General features: G+C 42.6%; 1 protein-coding gene across 1 annotated transcript in view; it reads left to right on the plus strand.

Annotated features, from left to right (window-relative positions):
• LOC146608100 (Krueppel-like factor 7) overlaps nt 1-19759 on the plus strand; it is a 47183-nt gene that overhangs the window by 17568 nt on the left and 9856 nt on the right. Inside the window, exon 2 of the mRNA XM_085347475.1 lies at nt 12489-13116. Coding sequence (XP_085203601.1) covers nt 12489-13116 — 628 coding nt within the window. The remainder of the gene's footprint in view (nt 1-12488; nt 13117-19759) is intronic.

The raw sequence follows: 19759 nt of genomic DNA on the forward strand, positions 1-19759 counted from the left end.
CCCAACCTCACTAACTCCTGATGCACACCCAGTTATTTTGTTCCATAAGCAGGCTTGAAATATGACAGAAAGTGCTCAGTTTAGAAAAGAGCTTCAAGGATTACTCCTAGCAGGCTTTCAAGGCGTAAAGAGCAACCATCTCGTTGCTCCACCTCATTTTGCAGCCCTCCTCAGCTCTGCTCCTGAGGGTTAAAACCAGTCCAATTCGACTGCTCTGCTCCGGATTTCACTCTTTATTTGCTTGGATTTGTACTCCACAGTCTGTCTTCTCGGTTCAACTACGATTCCCCCGCTGCTCTGCACAGCCAGCAACCCACACACACTCTGGCCCACTCTTCGTAACTATACTCGCTACAGTCCTCTGTACTTCGTGTTATAGCAGCCTTCATCTCAAAATGCAAGTAAACAAAAATGCATTCATAGAATTAGAATTAATGATTAATCACTTTATGCACCGACACACAGACACACACATACGCATATATATATATGTATATATGTATATGTATATGTGTATATGTATATGTATATATATATGTATATATATATATATATGTATGTATGTATATATGTATGTATGTATATATATATGTATGTGTATATATATATATATATATATATATATACCAGGCCTCTGGTAGAGGACCCGAGCTTGAAGGATAAACCGCCCGCAGGGGCGTGCTGGGTGTTTATACATATATATATATATATATATATACATATATATATGTATGTATATGTATGTATACGTATATATATGTATGTATATGTATGTATACGTATATGTATATGTATACGTATATATGTATATGTATATATATACATGTATATATATATATATACATGTATGTATATATATATACATGTATGTATATATATACATACATGTATGTATATATATATATACATGTATGTATGTATATATATATATATATATATATTATATACATTATATATATTATATACATTATATATATATATTATATTATATACATTATATATATATATATATATTATATTATATACATTATATATATATAATATATATATATATATATATATATATATATATATATATATATATATATTATATACATTATATATATATATATATATATAGTTTTTGCCCTCATAGTTTAGAAGCTTTAGACTGTAAATATGCTCAACTACTAAAGCTGGGATTTTGATTTCAATAACATGATTGTGCTTCGAGTGTTGTAACAGATTTTTATTTTTATTTTTTTTTACAGTTTTCTTCTTTTTGTTCGACGCAGTCTCTAATAAAGCCAAAAAATATGTCCAAATAACGGACACGGCATTTTTATTTGCTCCTGTTGCGCAGTCAGCTCAGCATTTCCCTCCATGATGCTTCTCACATGGTCAAAACTGTGTCGATTGGAAGTTCTGAATGTCAGTTTTGATTCATTTTTCAATGAAATGCCCAACTCTACTTACCAGGCAACCTACATATCGCAAATGTCGAGCCCAGCATTTTATGTTACCTTCTGACAGCGGTGAAATTGACTCATTTTGAGGCGTTTAATGTATAGACGGTTGTCATTTGTTTTTCTTTTTGTCCCGAGCGTCCAAAAATTCACTTTAAAGATGAATAAACCCATTTTAGGAAAGGTCATGAAATACAAGATGAAGGGGTTACATGATTTTTAAAATGCCAACAGGTCATAGTGACCCGTTGGCACTTCTAGTGTTAAAGTCACATACGGTAAAGGTTCTGACCGCTTTGAGTGACAGCTGTGGCTGGTTAGCTGTCTGCTACTCCTCACCTCAGCTCATTTTTAAATCACTGAGCCGGACCTCTTGACCTTCTTTGTGGTGTTGGTGCCTTTTGGAGCATTTTTAATGCAATTATTTAACAATAATACGGTTTGCTGTGTGGTTAATTGTGTTAAACATGCAGGAAGTCCATGCTGCAGTTCAGCTCAGTAAAATTCTATTATTTTAATAGAATCAACCGTGCAGTGAATGCCCATAGAATATAAAATGTCTCATGTGTATCTTTTACTTTCCCTTTTGTACTTTAATACATCGCGATCTCATGACAGTTCCTATACTTCCATATACTCACAACCTGTGATCTACTGATTAAAATTGACTGATTACTTGATTTCAATGTTGTTGTTTTTTCGTATTTCTCAACATTATTTTGTGTCCCTGAACATGATTTTTCCATCATTCTGCTCTCATGTGTCATTTCACCTAATTATGTTGTATATGTGCAGTGACAGTAAATATATCATTATTAAGTCCATGCAGTTTAACCCTAATTAGCAGATGCCTGTCTGTGCATTGCATCCGTGCAGTTTGTAGATGTGCCTTGCAAATTGAGCTTGTCAGCATTAGATAACTCTACCATTCCAACCACTTTAAACCAGCATCCTTACAGAAGTCCAGTGGGTGATGTCACCTTGGCCCTGTTCATTTTTTATATACAGCCTAGACTCGCGCTAGCCACACACCAGCGTGCAACAACTTGAAAGTCCTAACAGGATGGTGGGCAACATGTGTGAACAGTTAGTGGACCTTGTGGTGACATTGTTTTTATCACTTGTATTATTTGTTCATTTATTTATTTCGTTGCCATCCATGTTGTTTTGTTATGGGAAAACAGAGTGGGAGGTCCCCGGTGTCAGGGTGATGGGGATGTGTGCCTTTCTGTTGTGTCGGCTCGGAGAAAGCAGTGGGAAATGTCTTTCTGCTCCATTAGGCAGAGGTCACCAGGTTTTTATGCTCTGAGTGCTCCATCATTGTGGCTTTCCTGCTAGATGAAAGGTGCTTTGAAGATCACACACAAACAGACACGCACACACATAAAGCTCCCATAACTGAGGCCTTACTTACTGTGCTCCAATCTAAAGCAAAATAAACCTTATTCTCTTACTGAGGCAGTCGCTCTGCAAATGTAACCGATGAGCAAACCCTGCTGGATTCGAGGAAAGCGAGTCCAGCAGAGCAGGGATAGAAAAACGGCGCCTATAAACAGCTTCGAGTGGCCATTGTGCCTATTAGTGCGCCCATCCAAACAAAAATTGACTGCATATAAAGGAGGTGTCAGGTTAACAACCAAATGTGCATTATTCCCTCAAACCCTGTCAGCAAATTGTGATTTAACAACTGGCAGTGTCTGTTATCAGCTCGAAGCCCACACTGTGTAAAGCCGCCTCGAGCTGCTGCGTTGCCAGGTTTTGACGGCGGCTCTGATTATTACTGTGAGGCTAATGTCGCCTGATAAGGCAGTGTGTGTAATTAAGCTGTTTCCGTAGTGTGTTATCGAAGCTAGGTGAGGCTCGGCTGCCTGGAGAGATGGAGCTGTTAGTCAGTGAGGAAGAGGAGGACGCCTGTCTCCTGTCTGTGGCATTTAAAGCTTCCTGTCCTTCTCTCCCCTGTTTTTCCTCCCTTACTCCAATCTGCAGCCTTTTATTTCCTTTTTTTGTTGCATACACCACCCTGTACCTCATCTTCAACTTAACCTAAATCAAAACCTGCTCATCTTCCACACACTGAGGCCTGTTTCTTCATCTCTCACTTGTCTGTCATATGTGTCTCGTCTCACCGATTTAACTCGGTTTCTCCTCCTTCAGCTCCTTCTCTTTGTGTCTCTTCTCCCTGCTTCGCTGCTTGGCAGCCCCTGCCGGGGCATCGGGAGCTCTAAGATCCCTCCCGGCCAAACACCGCACCCCCTGCTGCTCTCTCCACTGAGAATAACGCAGCAGCATGAGGGCGCTCCGCTATTCAGATCAGCATAGAGGAAAATGAGGCGTTATCTCCCACCTGTCTCCCCCACATCCACCCCCTCCATCCTTCCCCTCCTTCTGGCCCTGTAGGCAGGTTACCCGCTCATATGGGATCTGCCGATGACGCGATGCTTCTCTCCAAGGAGTCTAGAATCTGGGGGCCAGCTTTCTTAAGTGTGCAAGGAGCAAACCCTGAAGGGGAGCTTAGTCGGGAGGGCATGCTTTTTTGGAGATTTTATGTGTGTGTGTGTATATGGGTGAGATGGGGTTGGCGAGGGGGGCGGGTGAGTATTGCTCAGTGAAGCTATAGATTACCGTCTCTGTCAGCTGCGACGGCCACTGCTGATGAGCTCCTGCATGGTATCATTTGGTATCGATTAGCAAACACACACACACACACAAATGCACAAAAGCTTTTGGCGAGATGGCCGCCGCCTCGGGCTACTGGTCATTTAGCTGTCACCTCAAAGTGATGGTTTGGCCCGGCTCACCAGATCAATGCGAGACACAGACCTTATAACACACTTTGGGCAGGAAAACACACACATAGCGCACAGACACACTCTCAGACATGCTCTCCGAATCGAGTGCCCGCCCAAACTTTTACTTCGATACAAGTGGGAGTCGTGTTTCTGGATTACAGATAACAAGATTTAAAAAAACAAAAAAAAACAACTGTCCTAAAGTGAAATCCAAAGAAAAAGAAATAAAGGATAAGACAATCTGGTTACTTGGTCGGCTGCAGGCAAGATGTGAAAGCTGATATGATTGTTACCTACCTGTAGGGTAACGCTGTGATTAATTTCTCAGAGGGATTTTAATCACAGCCGATATCGCAGCGTTATTGCATTCACGCCCCGTGAAAAGAGGCCGAGGCCGCCCCATTTTCTGTGACCAATGACATTGTGTGATTTAAACAAAAGCATACAAGAGGCAATAAACAGACTGTCACTTGGATGCGACGCAACAAAAGGCAGAGAGAAGCAAAGCCGCATGTTAATACATGAATGTTACTGGCTTTTAAAATGAGTAATCAAACTCCTGCTACATATGAAATTGGCCAAAACAAATAATCAATGTGTCATGTTGATGACAAAGAGATTTCTTTAGGGGGGGTGACAAACAAAAGCGCATTCTGTGCAACCTCTATTTTGTTCTTCTGAAAGCTTCAAAAGTCAGCACGGCTAATGTATGCACCCATCTAAAGACATCACTCACGTCTGTGCTGTAAATATTGTAACAGCTTAGTTTTGTTTAACACAAAAACTGAAAATAGAGGAAAACATACAGACTGTTTTCTATCTAAAGATGAAGATTGCTCTCAATCCAAGAAAAATTAGCCAGGGGAGAAGTACCAATATTTGCAGGTCCTCTAATGCCACTTGAGGCTGGCTGAGTCAGTACTCCTACAGCTCAATAGTAAAGTTGCAGAAAATCCTGTTCATATTCTCCATAGGGATTTTGATTATGAGACATAATGTTGTAACCATCCAAAGTTGGCTCACTGCGGAATCCCAAGTCTGTCTGATATCATCTTTATTTTACCAAAAAACTTGTTTTATCCACAATAACATGGAAAGAACTACTCTACCCACAGTCCAAAACTGAAACAGCAATGTTTCTGATTGATGGAGGTCCCTGTACCACGGAAATGTTTAAACCCTAAATTACAGTGTGAAACTTCACAAAGCACCTGAGCGGTGATTGCAGTCAGGAACTAAACACTGGGCCATACCTTCTATACACAGACAAACTTTATAATATACTGTAATCTGTTGTTATACAACACTATTATTAATCCTAGAAAAGCAACAGTAGTGGAAAGAATTGGTTGTCATCCATATTGGACATGATACAACCATTGGTTGCTAGGGGAAAATGTGTATTATTGTAGTGGTATGTGGATGTTTCTGACTGTTGTTGGATAAACTGGTTGCAAAGATGGTGTTGCACCTAAATCCCTGGTGGCCCCATGATCGGAAGGTCGGTGGTTCAAATCCACTGAACAGCTACCCTGCAGTACCCCTGAGCAAGGTACTGTCCCCACACACTGCTCCCCGGGCGCCCAATGACTGCCCACTGCTTCACTGAGTGAATGGGTTAAATGCAGAGAGGAATTTCCCCAAGGGGATCAATAAAGTATACTTTCTTCTTCTAAAACCTCCTGGTGGTTGCTTTGGTTGCTGGCAGGTTGCCACAGTTGCCTGTTGATTTTTATATTTTTCAGTCTGGGCGGTGTAACACACTTGATCCTGCATTGCCACCATAGTTGTCACACATCCAAAATGATGGACGAGTTAACATCAAGTGGTTAGTGGTCACGTGTCTCTAAATCTCAATAAACAGCCAATTTAACAGTAGAAATTAAAAGCTTGTTACAAGAAGACATTTTGGGTTTTGTTTCTGATTTCTTCTTTCGTAACAGCAACACAGGATCTAAACTTTTCAATTAGTCACCAGCTTTAGGTTAAAGTTTTGCTTTTTTGTAACATGAATTCAGACACGAGCAGTGGTAGCCACTAACTGTCTGCTAGGTGTCATGGCAGCTAATTCATGTCACTAAACTGCACCTCTTAACGATATTTGTGGCGTCATCTAACAAAGAATATTGCTATAACAGCCTATCTGAGTCTGTAAGAGGTCTGTTTGTGCATTCACACAATAAGCTAACTAAGCTAGTTAGCCTAAGCTGGTAACTTGGCACGATATCCTCCTAGTTAAACATTGTGGAACATATAAAACTTCAGTACTAATGTTATTCCAGAAACCAGCAAGTCGCATCATAGTGGCTACATAGATCTTTTACATACAGTGCTGCCAGATTGCCTGGTTGTTTACAAATTAGCCTATGCTAAGCTAAATTAACCAGCTGTTTGCTCTAGCTTTTATATTTTCATTTCTTTTCATATAGCTAAAGGCAAAAATCAAAGAAATGCCAAAGTTTTATGTCAGTATAAATATCAAACTGCTATATTAGTTTATCATTACAAATATCTTTGCTTAAGATGTTTTCGTAGCATTAAATTTAAGTTTTGTTTTTGTTTTTTTATGACAGTCAGACTTCACAGTGTGTGAAATCTCTAGCCACTACCGAGACTTTAATTCTCAGGAAAACTAAATATCCATGCAACACTGCAAAGAAGGTGCTGCAGGGAATGATGGGTCATCTCTGAAAAGATGTGACAGCATCCCCCCCACTCTCACAGCCTCAGTGTATTTAACAATAGTTCAGCATCACCCCTCCTGCTCAGGACCTCCTTATAGCCCTGCCCTTTTCAACCCTGCTAGCATCAGCTCTGAATATTATTCATAGCACCTTGTCTCTATCAAGGCATCTGTAAAAACTAAACACGATCATCCTAAAATTAATGAGCCATATCCACCCCATTACATTTATCTGTTTAGTGGTGTTTTGGGCCTTCCTTTAGGGCATTATGCATGCTCGTCTGTTCATATTTATAACCCAGGCTTTTTATTAGCAGCGTAGTGGGGTGCTAACAGTTGGGAGGCAGCATGCGCTTTGATGGTGATGGCAGGCGGCTCAGCGCAGGCCAAATGTGAAGGGAGGTGATGGAGAGAGAGAGGATCAGCTGCCAGGCCAAGGGCCCCCATGGAAGAGGGGAGGAGTGAGAGCGAGACAGGGAGGAGGAGAAATGAGAAAAGTCAAAGTGTGAAGAGTGCAAGTGAGTGAATCGGGCCTGGTTCACAGCTCTCAGCCCACTCGACTTTGTGAAAGGCGTGTGAGTCTTGTGATCAGCGAATATTTATCACACCTGCTGTATTTTAAGCCTCACTAAGCAGAGGTGTGTTGTGCACGTGTGATTTCAGAGTGTGGCTCAGTAAAACAAAAGGCAGCAAAGGAGGAGGAGGAAAGGCAGTTTAGTTCAGTTGATATGAGCTTGATCAAAAAAATTTACATGAAACCAGCTTCATGATATTTTTATTTATATTTTTGTGCCTGAGCTTTGTGACTTTGGAAGCTGAAATGTATTTTCTCGTGGACCGTTAAATAAGATAACTGTTAGATAAATAGGAAATCTCACGAGTAGAAACTCATGCAGCATGGAGAAAAGACGCATGTCTGATGGAAACTTGGTCCATGTGTCGCTGAACCTTTTTAAAATGTTTCTGTGCTAAATGATCTGATAAAAAGGAAGTTCTTTTCAGCATAGACAATCTTTTGTTTCTTGTAAAGGTTATTTTGAGCATTCTGAAGCCACAGCATGAAATTAACCAGAGCTGTGCTCAAATTGCAAACGATGGTGAGAAAAACAAAAAAAATGGCTAGAACAGCCATAGTAATACAAAATTTAATGTAAGAAAACCCTAGAAAACTCACATCATCTCAGTTTTTGAGATGATGATTTTCTTTATTAAGGAATAAAAGTTATCCAAACCTACTTGGCCCTGTGTGAAAAGGTAATTGTCCCTTTACACTAATAACTGGTCGGGCCATACTTGACAGCAAGACCTGCAATCAAGCGTTTGTGATAACTGGCAATGAGTCTTTCAAATCACTGTGCAGGAATTTGGTTCACTCTTCTTTGCAGAATTGGTTTAATTCAGACACTTTGGAGGATTTTCCAGCATGAACGGCCAAAACATTTCAGTCTGAAAAGTCCAGACTTTGACTCGGCCACTCTAAAGCCTTCCTTTTTTTTTTTTTTTTTTTTTTGAGTCATTCTGAGGTGGACTCACTGCTGTGTTTCTGATCATTGTCCTGCTGCATAACCCAAGTGCTCTTGAGGTTCAGGCCATGAACTGATGGCCGGACATCCTCCTTCAGAGCAGAAGTCATGGTTCCATCAATTACAACAAGTCGTCCTGAAGCAGCAAAGCAGCCCCATCACACTACCACCACCATGTTTGACTGTTGCTGTGATGTTCTTTTTATGAAATGCTGTTACTTTTATGTCAGATGTAACGGCACTTAAACCTTCCAGAAAGTTCAGCTTTTGTCTCGTCAGTCCACAGAATATTTTTCCAAAAGTCTTGGGAATCATCAAGATGTTTTTGGCAAATGTGAGACGAGCCTTTGTGATCCTTTCTGTCAGCAGAGGTTTTCTCCTTGAACTCTCTCATGGATGCCAGTCTCTTTCTTATTGTGGAATCATGAACTCTGACCTTAACTGAGACAAGTGAGGCCTGCAGCTGTAAAAACCCTTAGAAGTGGCTTTGTAACCCTTTTCAGACTGATAGATGTCAATGACTTTGTTTCTCTCCTGTTCTTGAGTTTCTTTAGATCGTGGTGTGTTAGCTTTTTTCCCCCTAATAATGCTAACAACATCTACATACATAATACAAACAAACCTTTTTGTCACTTTTGGAATCCCAAACAATTTATCACCATGTTCATTACCTTGTTCGCTAATTCCTTTTTGGTTTGGTTAGCATGGTGCTGCAGTGATTTGCACTTCGCCTTACAATAAGAGGTTTTACACTCAAGTCCACCGCCTGCCTGGGACATTTTTGTATGGAGTTTGCATGTTATCCCTGGGTACTCTGCCTTCTTACAAATGTTCAAAGACATCCATGTTAGGTAATTATTGATTCTAAAGTAGTGTTAGTGGAGACCTGTACAGGGTGTACTAGACCCTCCCAAAGACCTTGAACTAGGTAAAGGAAATTAATCGATAAACTAAATATGATTAAAGATAATATATAAAATTAATTAATTAAATCTGATTGATAATGAACAAAATTCCTCCTAAAGTTGGTCAGTGTATCTTTCTTTTGGAACATCCAGGAGCAAATGCTGCAGATGACTAGTTGATTCAAATCGAGGCTATTTTTAATGTGAAGCAACATTGCTAATGACTACACCACCGTGCATGTAGATCTACTGTGTACAAATGGCATCCACGATTTTTTCTCTTTAAATACAGAATACAACAGAAAAAAGAAAAACAACAAATGAAAAAATACATGGATGTCTGGAGTTGCTGGGAAGTCACCCAACCACCCGCTTGAAGGAGGAGGAGGAGGTAGAGGAGGAGGCGGGGCTGCTGGAACGGCCATTGGATTGTCTCAGCTTATCTTGGCTCGCATGAAGGAATCATCCCGAAAGCCTTTTAGGAAACGGACCCTGGCTTTGTGCAGAGCCAATTGATGCCGACTCTCCAGATCGGCGTTTGTCCAAATGGAGTCGAGGCGGGCCATGAGTGTTCCTTTATCCTGGCTGTTGTGGGATGCTTTGGCTCTTGATTTCACACACACAGATGCCAATTGCACATTCACTTCAGGCCACAACAGCAACGAGCAGTTTATGCACGTGCGTAGGTGTTCACACAAACACCCGTACAAGAGCTGCATGATTACACACACGGTAGCGCAATTATACACACGCGCACTTGCAATAATTACGCGTGCACGCACACACACACACACACGCACACACAAGACACTGGCATAATTACATGCGGCCACATACATACACCCACACCACTTCACAGAGGAACTGCTGATCAACTGCATGACCTTCTCTCTAACAATGTTAATGTCACCACCTGGGGGAGGTTGGAGGGGGGGGGCTTGATGGAGTGATTGGAGTGAAGAAAGACAGATTCAAAGAAAGAGCCCACGATAAGCTTGTATTGCCCATCACCGCCTCACCTGGGGCCCGCTTTCATCCTCCGTGCAAGGGTTAGCGTCTTCCCATTCTGTGCACACACACCTTATACATGCAGGCATGCACATGCATGCAACGCTGGAGTACACCCCCGGCACCTCGCCGTGGGTCGTAACCGAACATTTATCGTGCGTGAACCCTCCCCTACGTGCTTGCGTGCAAGAGGCCTGTGCCTCGCCCGCTGACAGGATCCTGTTACGGCAAATGTCACACTCCCAAAAAGGATTCACCCCCCCATGGAGAAAATGAAGTCAAGACCTTCACTCACACTGTGTCACTCTCCCACCTTGTCCCCCCACATCACTCTCCTTCAGTCTCCTTTTTCCTCCTCTTCTTCTTCTTTTTCTTCTTCACCTTCCTCAGCCCCGCTCTCCACTTATCCATTTCTATCCTCTTTTCCGCTCCCTTGAACTATCGCTGCCTCGCACACACTCACCTTGGTTTGCAGTCCTCAGCATTTTGCCGAATAAAGTACCTTTTAACTGGATGGTTTTTAGCGGATAATTAGTCCTCACCTTGGGAAAGGAAGGGACAACAATGCAGGAGGAAAAAAAGAAAAGTAAAAAGAAAAGCAGGTTGATTTTTTGGGTGGGGGGCAATCGGTGGATGGGCTGAAGGTGTTAGAGGCCATGCTGTAAACAGAGCAGGGTTGCGTTTTTTCTATAGCTCACTGACCGACAGGTGCTTCTCCCGTCACATTTCGACAGCTTCAATATTAAATTCGCTCCCAAAGAGAGAGAGAGAGAACAGCGAGTGGGACGTCTCCCTTCTCGTTCAGCGGAGCCATCAACGGCAAAGACCTCTCAGACGGCGCATGAAAGAACGTATTTTTTTAAAGCCATCACCAGGTAAAAAACCCCCAGCAAAAACAACATGTAGGCGTACAGTCTAGGGAGGAGACACGGTGCATTATCTTCACTTCTCGCTGTAGATGTGGTCCAGAGCAGCTTTTTAATTTGATGTCAGTATGCAAATACTGTAAGCAGTCAAGAACAAAAAAAAACCCAACAACTCCAAATCTCTTTTTGTTCCTGGAAGAAAATGACTTAAAGGAGAAATCCCTCGGCAACACACCCACCCCTCCACCTCACCTTCGAAACAGGAGAAGAAAACGTGCAGTTTTATTTTTAGAAGGTGCAAACAAGGAAAGGGGTGGTGATGGTGGGGTGGGTGCTGCTGTAAGATTGTAAATGTCTCTGATGTGTTCAGTCTGCACAACCTTATTCCTGATAATGGAACTAGCTGCTCTGTCTGTCAGTGCCTATTTACACACAAATGAAGTGGCGAGTTGCACGCGCCCAGTGGAGCTGCTAGCCTCCATCTCAGCTGTCAAAACGGGTTAGTGGCTACAAGCAAAACACAACGATCCCTCGGATCAAACTGTGGCCGGCCATTCAAATGTAATAGCTTCATCCTTGGACATGGAGCGTCTCTTTCCTCCCCCCTACTCCCCAACCCCACCGTCGCACGCTCGCTCTGCCTCCTAGAACCTTGCCGGCTTGTTGGAAAGTAATAGACTTCTCAGGATGCCAGTTCGCACAAATCTGGGATGCAGCCTTTTATTTGCCCTCCGCGGGGAGAGGTGTTTGGAGTAATAGGGATGAAGCGGACCATAACTACAGCTGAATAAATCTTCCTATCTTGGCTCAGTGGAAGCCTGTGTGCACATGGTTTGTCAAAGCTCCATAAAATGTTGTTTGATAGGAGTTCTGTACAGTTTAGGAGTTCTCCTCCTGCTTTCCCCGTTGCCTCCTCTTTTTTCTTTTTTCTCCTCCCGTGCTACAGCGGTTGCAATCAATCAGTGTTTAATCAGCCGTCTTGCTGGAGTTGCCAGGTAATCCTGGCTGTCTTGGTGGCTATCTGTGTTTGTGTGTGTGAGTGTGTGTGTGACAGCTGGCAGAGCTGCTCTGTTGCCTGTGTGGGTGAGTGGATGGCACCATGCAGGTTTTTCTCTGCACAGCATGTAAAGGCATATCGGATGATCTGATGGGCTGTTGAAATTGTCAAGTGGGATTTGAGAGCGAGGGTGTGCAAATGACCGAATGTGTGAATTTGCCTGGGTTAAATCTAAACCGAGTGTTTTTTCTCCCGCTTTTTCCCTCCTGTAGACCTGCCTGGAATTGGAGCGCTATCTGCAGACAGAGCCCAAGCGTTTGTCGGAGCTCTTTGACCAAGACTTGGATGGCCTCCTAACTCCAGCCTACATGAAGGAGGATGGAGAGGAGGAGCTGTCAGACACCCTGCTCCCCAGCCTGCCGAGCCTCCCAGAACCACCGAGCCCACCTCCGGTGATCCTTTGCCCTACTCGAAAGAACTTCCCTTCCCCTGGCGCTGTGAGGAGAGACCTCAAACCCAAAGGACAAGGGCTGGAAAATGTAGAGGTCATGGAAGGGGTCCACCAGGCTCAGCTGAGTGCCGTCACCTCCCTGACACCTCCGTCATCGCCAGAACTCGGCCGACACCTCGTCAAACCCAACCAGACGCTGACGGCCTCGGCTGATGGGACACTCACCTTGAAGCTGGTAGCCAGGAAGGTGGGGCTTAGCGCAGCCAGGTTGGTGGCGGGGCACACGCTTCCTGTCCAGGTGAAAGATGAAGATGAGGGGGCTGCATGTGTGATCGGGGTTGGAGAGCTACCAGAAAACAAGAAGAGGATTCACCGCTGCCAATTCAATGGTTGCAGAAAGGTGTACACCAAGAGCTCCCACCTAAAGGCCCATCAGAGGACACATACAGGTAGGAAGTCTTCTTCTTCTTCTCTTTTTATCTGCTCCCTTTAGGGGTCACCCAAGCACATCATATGCCTCCATTTCATTTCTAGCATCCTCCTCCGTCCTTCACTGCATCCACAAATCTTTTTTTTCTTTTGCTCCTGCCTGGCATCTTCATCTTCAGCATCCTTTGTCCAACATATCCATTATCCTCTGCACACGTCCAAACCATCTCATCCTTGAATAAACCTGAACTTTCACTCTGATGTACTAATTTCAAATCTTGTCCATTCTGGTCACTCCCAATATAAATCCTGTCATCTTCAGTTCGGCCTCTGAACCACACTCTCCAAGCCATACATCATAGCAGGTCTCACTACCATCCTGTAAACTGTGCCTGTCACTAGTGCTGCTATGCTTCTGACACAAATCACCCCTGACATGCGTTTACTCTCTAGTGAGTCTCTAGTCCTGCTGACGGTCCCCTGGACAGCAGGTATGGGCAGCAGTCCTTGTCCTCTAGCCTCTGTAAGCTTGGTGCACAGGAGAAGGTTCTTCTTAGAGTCGTCCTCTATCTCGCTGTGGACGTCTAGAGCCACAAAAATGACTAGCCAGCCTTCTGGTATGGAAACATGACACAGGAAGGCCTGAGTCTAGCTGGTTAGTAGCGACTGTACTTTCAAAATAAGAGGACAGAAATGTTCCACAAGTAAATACCTTGCAGATGGCATCACTCATACGCAATTGAATACGTAATGCATACATAGCATATAGCTTACACAGCACAGGGCACAATGTCAGATTCCCACTATTAGAACTACTACAGAAGTATTTATAGTCTTATCATACTGTATGTGAAATTGACACACAATATTAAGTTTTCATTTTCAAATATCTTGTCAATAATGCCAATAAATAGTTACCTTTTAACTCCAATTCTGAATTTGAGCAGAATAGTTGGGGCACTTTTCAGATATGATTTCAGTAAGCCGCTTTCAGCGCGGCAGCTCTGAGGGCGCCTCTACAATCACAGGTAGCCCCTTCATGAACCTGTAATAAAACTGACTGACGCTCATGGTTGGTGACAGGTTAAAAAGGCTCAATCCTGAAGCTAAATGACCGCTGCACGCCGAGCGAGACACAGACAGACACCGAAGATGAAAGAACAGGATTCAAAGAGTATTTTCTTCTTTTTTATAGCACACACTCTGACTCTTTTCTTGTCTTTGGATGAGCACTGAGTTGGGTTTTTTTTTTTCTACCGGTGATGTCTCGAAGCCTCGCCCACTCGGGGAGATGCGTTTAATATGTCGGGCAGTTCTGTAACAATCTTCCGGTTTATCACAGTCCGTGCTTCCACCCTCCTGGGTTTTCAAATTTTTAGATAACCTCACTTGGAAATACCGAGTGCAAATCCACCTGCTACACATTCTTGGAACAAAATGCACACAAAACGATAAGGAATGTGCAAGAAGCAGCAGCTCTGTAATCACAGAACAGGGTCTGTGCCTTATTGAAATATCAAAAATGAAAGATAAAAATGTGACGATTTGAGAAAAAGGCAAAAAATCCCCCCAAAAACCACGACTCTTATCCTCACTCTTTCTGCTTAAGTACTTCTCTGAGCCAAACCAGGGTAGGTCCTCCTTGTCAAGGTTCTTCACATGAAGGAAGGGGGGAGGGTTCAGAAGCTATAACTCTCCCGCTCCTCCATCTCAATCCCAAACCACTCAGACCTCTGTCAGGGAGCTGTCCTCTGTCTGAGTAAGTGCGCAGTGATGGATGGATTGACCTGGATAGGCTGCCATTTCCTCGGTTTATTTCAGGCCTTGCCGTCCTCTATGCGTTCTATAAGTCTAGGTCAGTGTTTCTCAATCTGAAGTTGTCAGATTTTGTTTTTACAGGGTTGGTAATGGGATCATTTTTAAGAACAAGGGAAATATTTTTCAAATGTAACTTTATATTATAATCCCATGAGGCAGGACATGAGGGATAACCATCTCAGCATTTTCTCCAGTGTGTCAGAGATTGCTGTTATTAACTTGCAGCTTATTTAATAATAATAATAAATTTTATTTATGAGCGCCTTTCAAGTCACCCAAGGACACTTTATAATAGGATAAAACACTTAGTAAAACAATGGGAGAATAAGAACAATAAAACAAAAGCACAAGATAAAATGAACAAACAGTGGATTCACAGTGAATATGCAGATTTGAACAGATGAGTTTTGAGTTGGGATTTAAACTGGGGGAGAGAACCAATGTTTCTTATTTCTGGGGGCAGAGAGTTCCACAGCCTGGGAGCAGAGCAGCTGAAAGCTCTGCTTCCCATGGTGGTGAGGCGGAAGGAAGGTACAGCAAGCTGGATAGAAGAAGAAGAACGAAGTGAACGGTCAGAACAGGTAGTGGTTAACAGGTCAGAAAGGTAAGGAGGAGCGAGGTTATGAATGGCCTTGAAGGTGAGCAGAAGAAGTTTGAATATTATCCGGAATTTCACAGGGAGCCAGTGAAGTTCCTGAAGAACAGGGGTGATGTGCTGGTAGGAGGGGGTTCTGGTGATAATGCGAGCAGCAGAGTTCTGAAGCAGTGGAAGCTTATGGAGGGATTTTTGGGGGAGACCATGCAGAAGAGAATTGCAGTAGTCAATACAGGAGGTAACAAGACTGTGGACAAGAATGGACGTAGACTGGGTGGAAAGAGAAGGAAGCAATCTGTTAATGCTGCGTAGATGGAAGTAGGCAGAACGGGTGAGATTGTTGATGTGAGATTTATAGGAAAGTGAACTGTCTAGGATGACACCAAGGCTCTTAACCTGAGGAGAAGGGAAAACTGTGGAGTTATCGATGGTGAGTGAGAAATGGTTCGCCTTCAAAAGGTTGGATTTGAGCTCTTCTGTGTGTCTTCTTTTGGTTGGCGAGCTGAGAGCGATGTTATTTTTGTTCGGTCTTTTCTCTTCCCCCCACACTCCGAGAGAGGCGTTCAGCGGTATAATGAGATGGATATTGACATGTGATAGGTAGCCATATAGCTGTTTCCTTATTTATTTTAACCGCGGGAGGTACAGCAAAGCGCGTCCATCATAGTAAATGAAGTTACAGTGACTCAAATTGGATTGGGCTCCCCCGCCTTCTAAATTTATCCACTGCTTGGTTGACAGATCACCAGAGCTGTCCAGCGAAGACGCTACGTGCGACTTGTTTACCAGCTCTGGCTTGCCTCTTTGAAAAGAAGTCATCATCTGAGTGTGAGAGATGATGAAAACATCACACCCTATGTGTTGGAACAAATTTGCACAGACATGCCATCATTGATTCCCCCAGCGTGGTGTGTCTACAACCCTTGTGATTAGACTCCATGCCAACTGGGCCAGCTATGGGGGACCAGAGCCACCAGTGCTGTCCAGTCACAAAATCCATACAGACAAATCACAAAAAGTCTCAATTAAATGAAACTGAAATCCAGAGAGCTGTGTGGAGTAGTTGATATTAAAATGTATGTGAAGGCTGAACCGACCATAGGAATCTGAACATAGTGATGCTACAACATGATGTAAAAGTCTTCAGCCAACGCTCATTTCTTTATATTTTGTTTCTAAGAATTCAGACTTTCTTCTGATGTTTTAAAGTGCTCTTGAACAACAGTTCTCCAGGTTTTCTTTGGACATTGCCTGGTTTTCCACTCATTTTCCATCCACTCCTTGTACCTGACCATTTTCAGAGGAGAGTTTTTTGTTTGTTAAGCCACTTAAAACTGACCTATGACCCATTAAAACATAAAACAAAGCACTGAACCAAAGAGACAAACCACCGTTGTGTCTACGCACAACACACAGCGTAGCAAAAAAACAATTTTAAATTGTAACTTTAGACTCTTTGTTGTTACTTGACTTGCCTGAAAGTCTAAAAGTAAAATCATACCTGGATCCTGGATAGAAAAACACACAGTGGAGCACTATCAGTCATGGATCGGCCTCCCCAGAGCCCGGACCTCAACATTATTGAAGCAGTGTGGGATCATGTTGACAGAGAACAGAACAAAAGGCAGAAACATCCAAAGAAGAGCTTTGAATGTCCTTCAAGAAGCCTGCAGAACTATTCCTGAAGACTACTTAAAGAAAGCTGCCTAAGAGAGTTCAGACTGTGCTGAAGAATAAAGGTGGTCACACCAAATCATGACTTTCAAGCTCATTAAAATTGTATTTCCATGTATGTTTGCACATGTTTCAATACACTGCTGTGCCATTTCCATAGCAGAATTAGGAATGGCTCAAGACTTTGCACAGTACTGTACCGTAATCTGACATCCATACTATATTTTGTGTTTAACTCGGTTAATTAACAGAGTAAATAGCAGAGGGGGCACCTTTATTTGTCTTGTGATATCTTTGAATTTTGAGATGGAGCATTCCAATCCATAGTTACAGTTTAGGTCCAAACCTCTGGAAACTTGAAAAACAAACCTCCAAAAACAGCGGCTGCATGGCTTACTCATTACCAATGTATTAAGAAACATGTCTTAAGCTGTTTTCCCACATTAACTTCAAACAATTTTAGAAGAATTAGTTTGGGATCATTTTGATCCTTTCTCACACGCAGCACACAGCAGGAAATAGTCTGCCTCGGATGCGTTCACACTGTTGGAAGTACTCCGTGTGGTTTAGGCGATAGAGCTGCTCGGGTACAGCGTGTATAGGAGGCAGGACACATGATGAGCAGTGGATTCATCAAACAGACATTACAAAGACGCTGCACTATGGAGCTGCCTGCTTAAAGACCCCTTTCGGGTAATGTCTAGAAAACTTTGGAGCTGCAGTGTCAATCAGCTGACTGTTTGGGAAGTTGTAGAAGGCTGCAGGAGAAGGAGCTCACCTGTCAATCATCTGTGCTGACGCTGTATCGTGTCTGGAGCTAGCTTGGTCCTTCCCCAGTGAATATGTACCTATTTTATGAACCATTTAATAGTTATTAAACCAAGATAACACCCCCCATTTTTCACTCTGTTTATATTTATTTATAATGGCACTAAGTTAATATTATGACTTGACCAATCACTTCAATTATAATTGATTTGCCTCTCTTTAACTATTTGTCTAATTGACTAATTGTTGGGAGTGTCTATCATTGCACACCTGAATAGACAAACAGAGAAAAATTAATGTGGCAACCTCTTTTTATCACCCCCCTCTCTACCCTGTAAATTATTAAGAAAAATTTACATTAAAATGATTTAATGACAGTGCCACAACTTCCATATAGCACCATTAAAAACACACTTCCTCCCTTCCCCCATGGAGCCTATCAGTGTCACGTAAGGTGCTTTAACATAAAAGCAGTGAAAAAAGAACATCTGTCTTGTTATTCAAACCGGGAAGGTAGAATGATAAACGGGGAAAATGTCGACTTAAGATGACAAAGGGAGCCACAAAAGCTGAAGAAAGAGGAGAAGAGCGACGTGGAGTGAAACAAAGAGTAGATGAAGACAGAAGACAGGGATGGGGGAGGTACAGTGGAGCGACCCTCTTCAGAAAAAGACAGCAGTGCCACGGGCTCCCCCATTCACTGAGCCATTATCCTGACAAGTTTAAAGATGTCATTACTCAAATCCTCTTTTTCTTAGTTGTTATTTCCATAAATTACTGACGGAGAAAAGGCAACGATTTAATCTGGAATTAGACGGGCTGAGTTGAAATGACAGTGCCCTGTAGAGCTTTTTGTGAATAGGCTTATGGGAGATAAGGAATGGTACAATTAGATTTTGGGTAGGGTAAAACACGAGGACTGTTGGGTTATTCTGCCTTCGCTCTCTCGCTCTTTCTCCTGTTTCTCATCATTTTCCCTCTCTGGCTCTCTCCTCCTCTCATTCTGTCTCGGTCTTTTAGCCAGTACGCTGTCTCTCTCTGCATGTTCGCCTCTCTATCGGGCTCATATTCTGTCACTCTGCTCTTTTGCCACTTTTAGTTTTTTTTAAAAGGGGGTCTAGGTATATGTATATATATTTTTTTATATTCCTGGACTCTAATTTTGTTCTGATTGGCTGCCTTTTGTAAACAGAAAGCTTGAACAACAGTGAGGCGGGGCTTGTGTGCCTGACGTGACCATATTAGGAGTATCAGCTCTAAGTGACATCATACAAAGGAAAAAGTAGAAAAAACTGTCTGAAAAGGAGCATTTAGAGTAGAAACATGATCAGGTAGAAATGGAGGCTAAAAGCTGGACTCCTCATCACTGCCTTTGTTAGCTTTGTGTTAGCATGCTTGTCTTTGCAGATGCTAGCAAAGAGCTGAAGTTGTGTTAGGAGTGTAACGCGCTTGCTTCTATCCTGGTTACCATCATGCTCTTTTCCTCTAGTCCAACGTCAGACTATTTTTTTTTTCTTTGTACCCGCCTGGTGTGCAAATAACCGAAGAACCTTTGTAACACAAGTAGTGACATAATTTCAGTAATAACTCTACCATATATTTTTGATGTAAGGCTATCTCTGTTATGATTTATTGTGAGAATGATGGCACCTCATTTGGCCTTTACGACCACAAATAGGCTCTTTCCACTCTTATTCTTTTAAAATATTACAATGTGTCTTTGGATATGTGAGAATATTTTTTCAATCAACTACAAAACTAATTTAAAGTGCCTTTTAAAAAAAACCTGCCAGGCACTGTGTTAGAAA

This window comes from Diplotaxodon limnothrissa, linkage group LG23 (assembly GCF_057381915.1).
Source record: "Diplotaxodon limnothrissa isolate DT_005_m linkage group LG23, D_limnothrissa_male_GT1.1, whole genome shotgun sequence".
NCBI lineage: Eukaryota > Metazoa > Chordata > Actinopteri > Cichliformes > Cichlidae > Diplotaxodon > Diplotaxodon limnothrissa.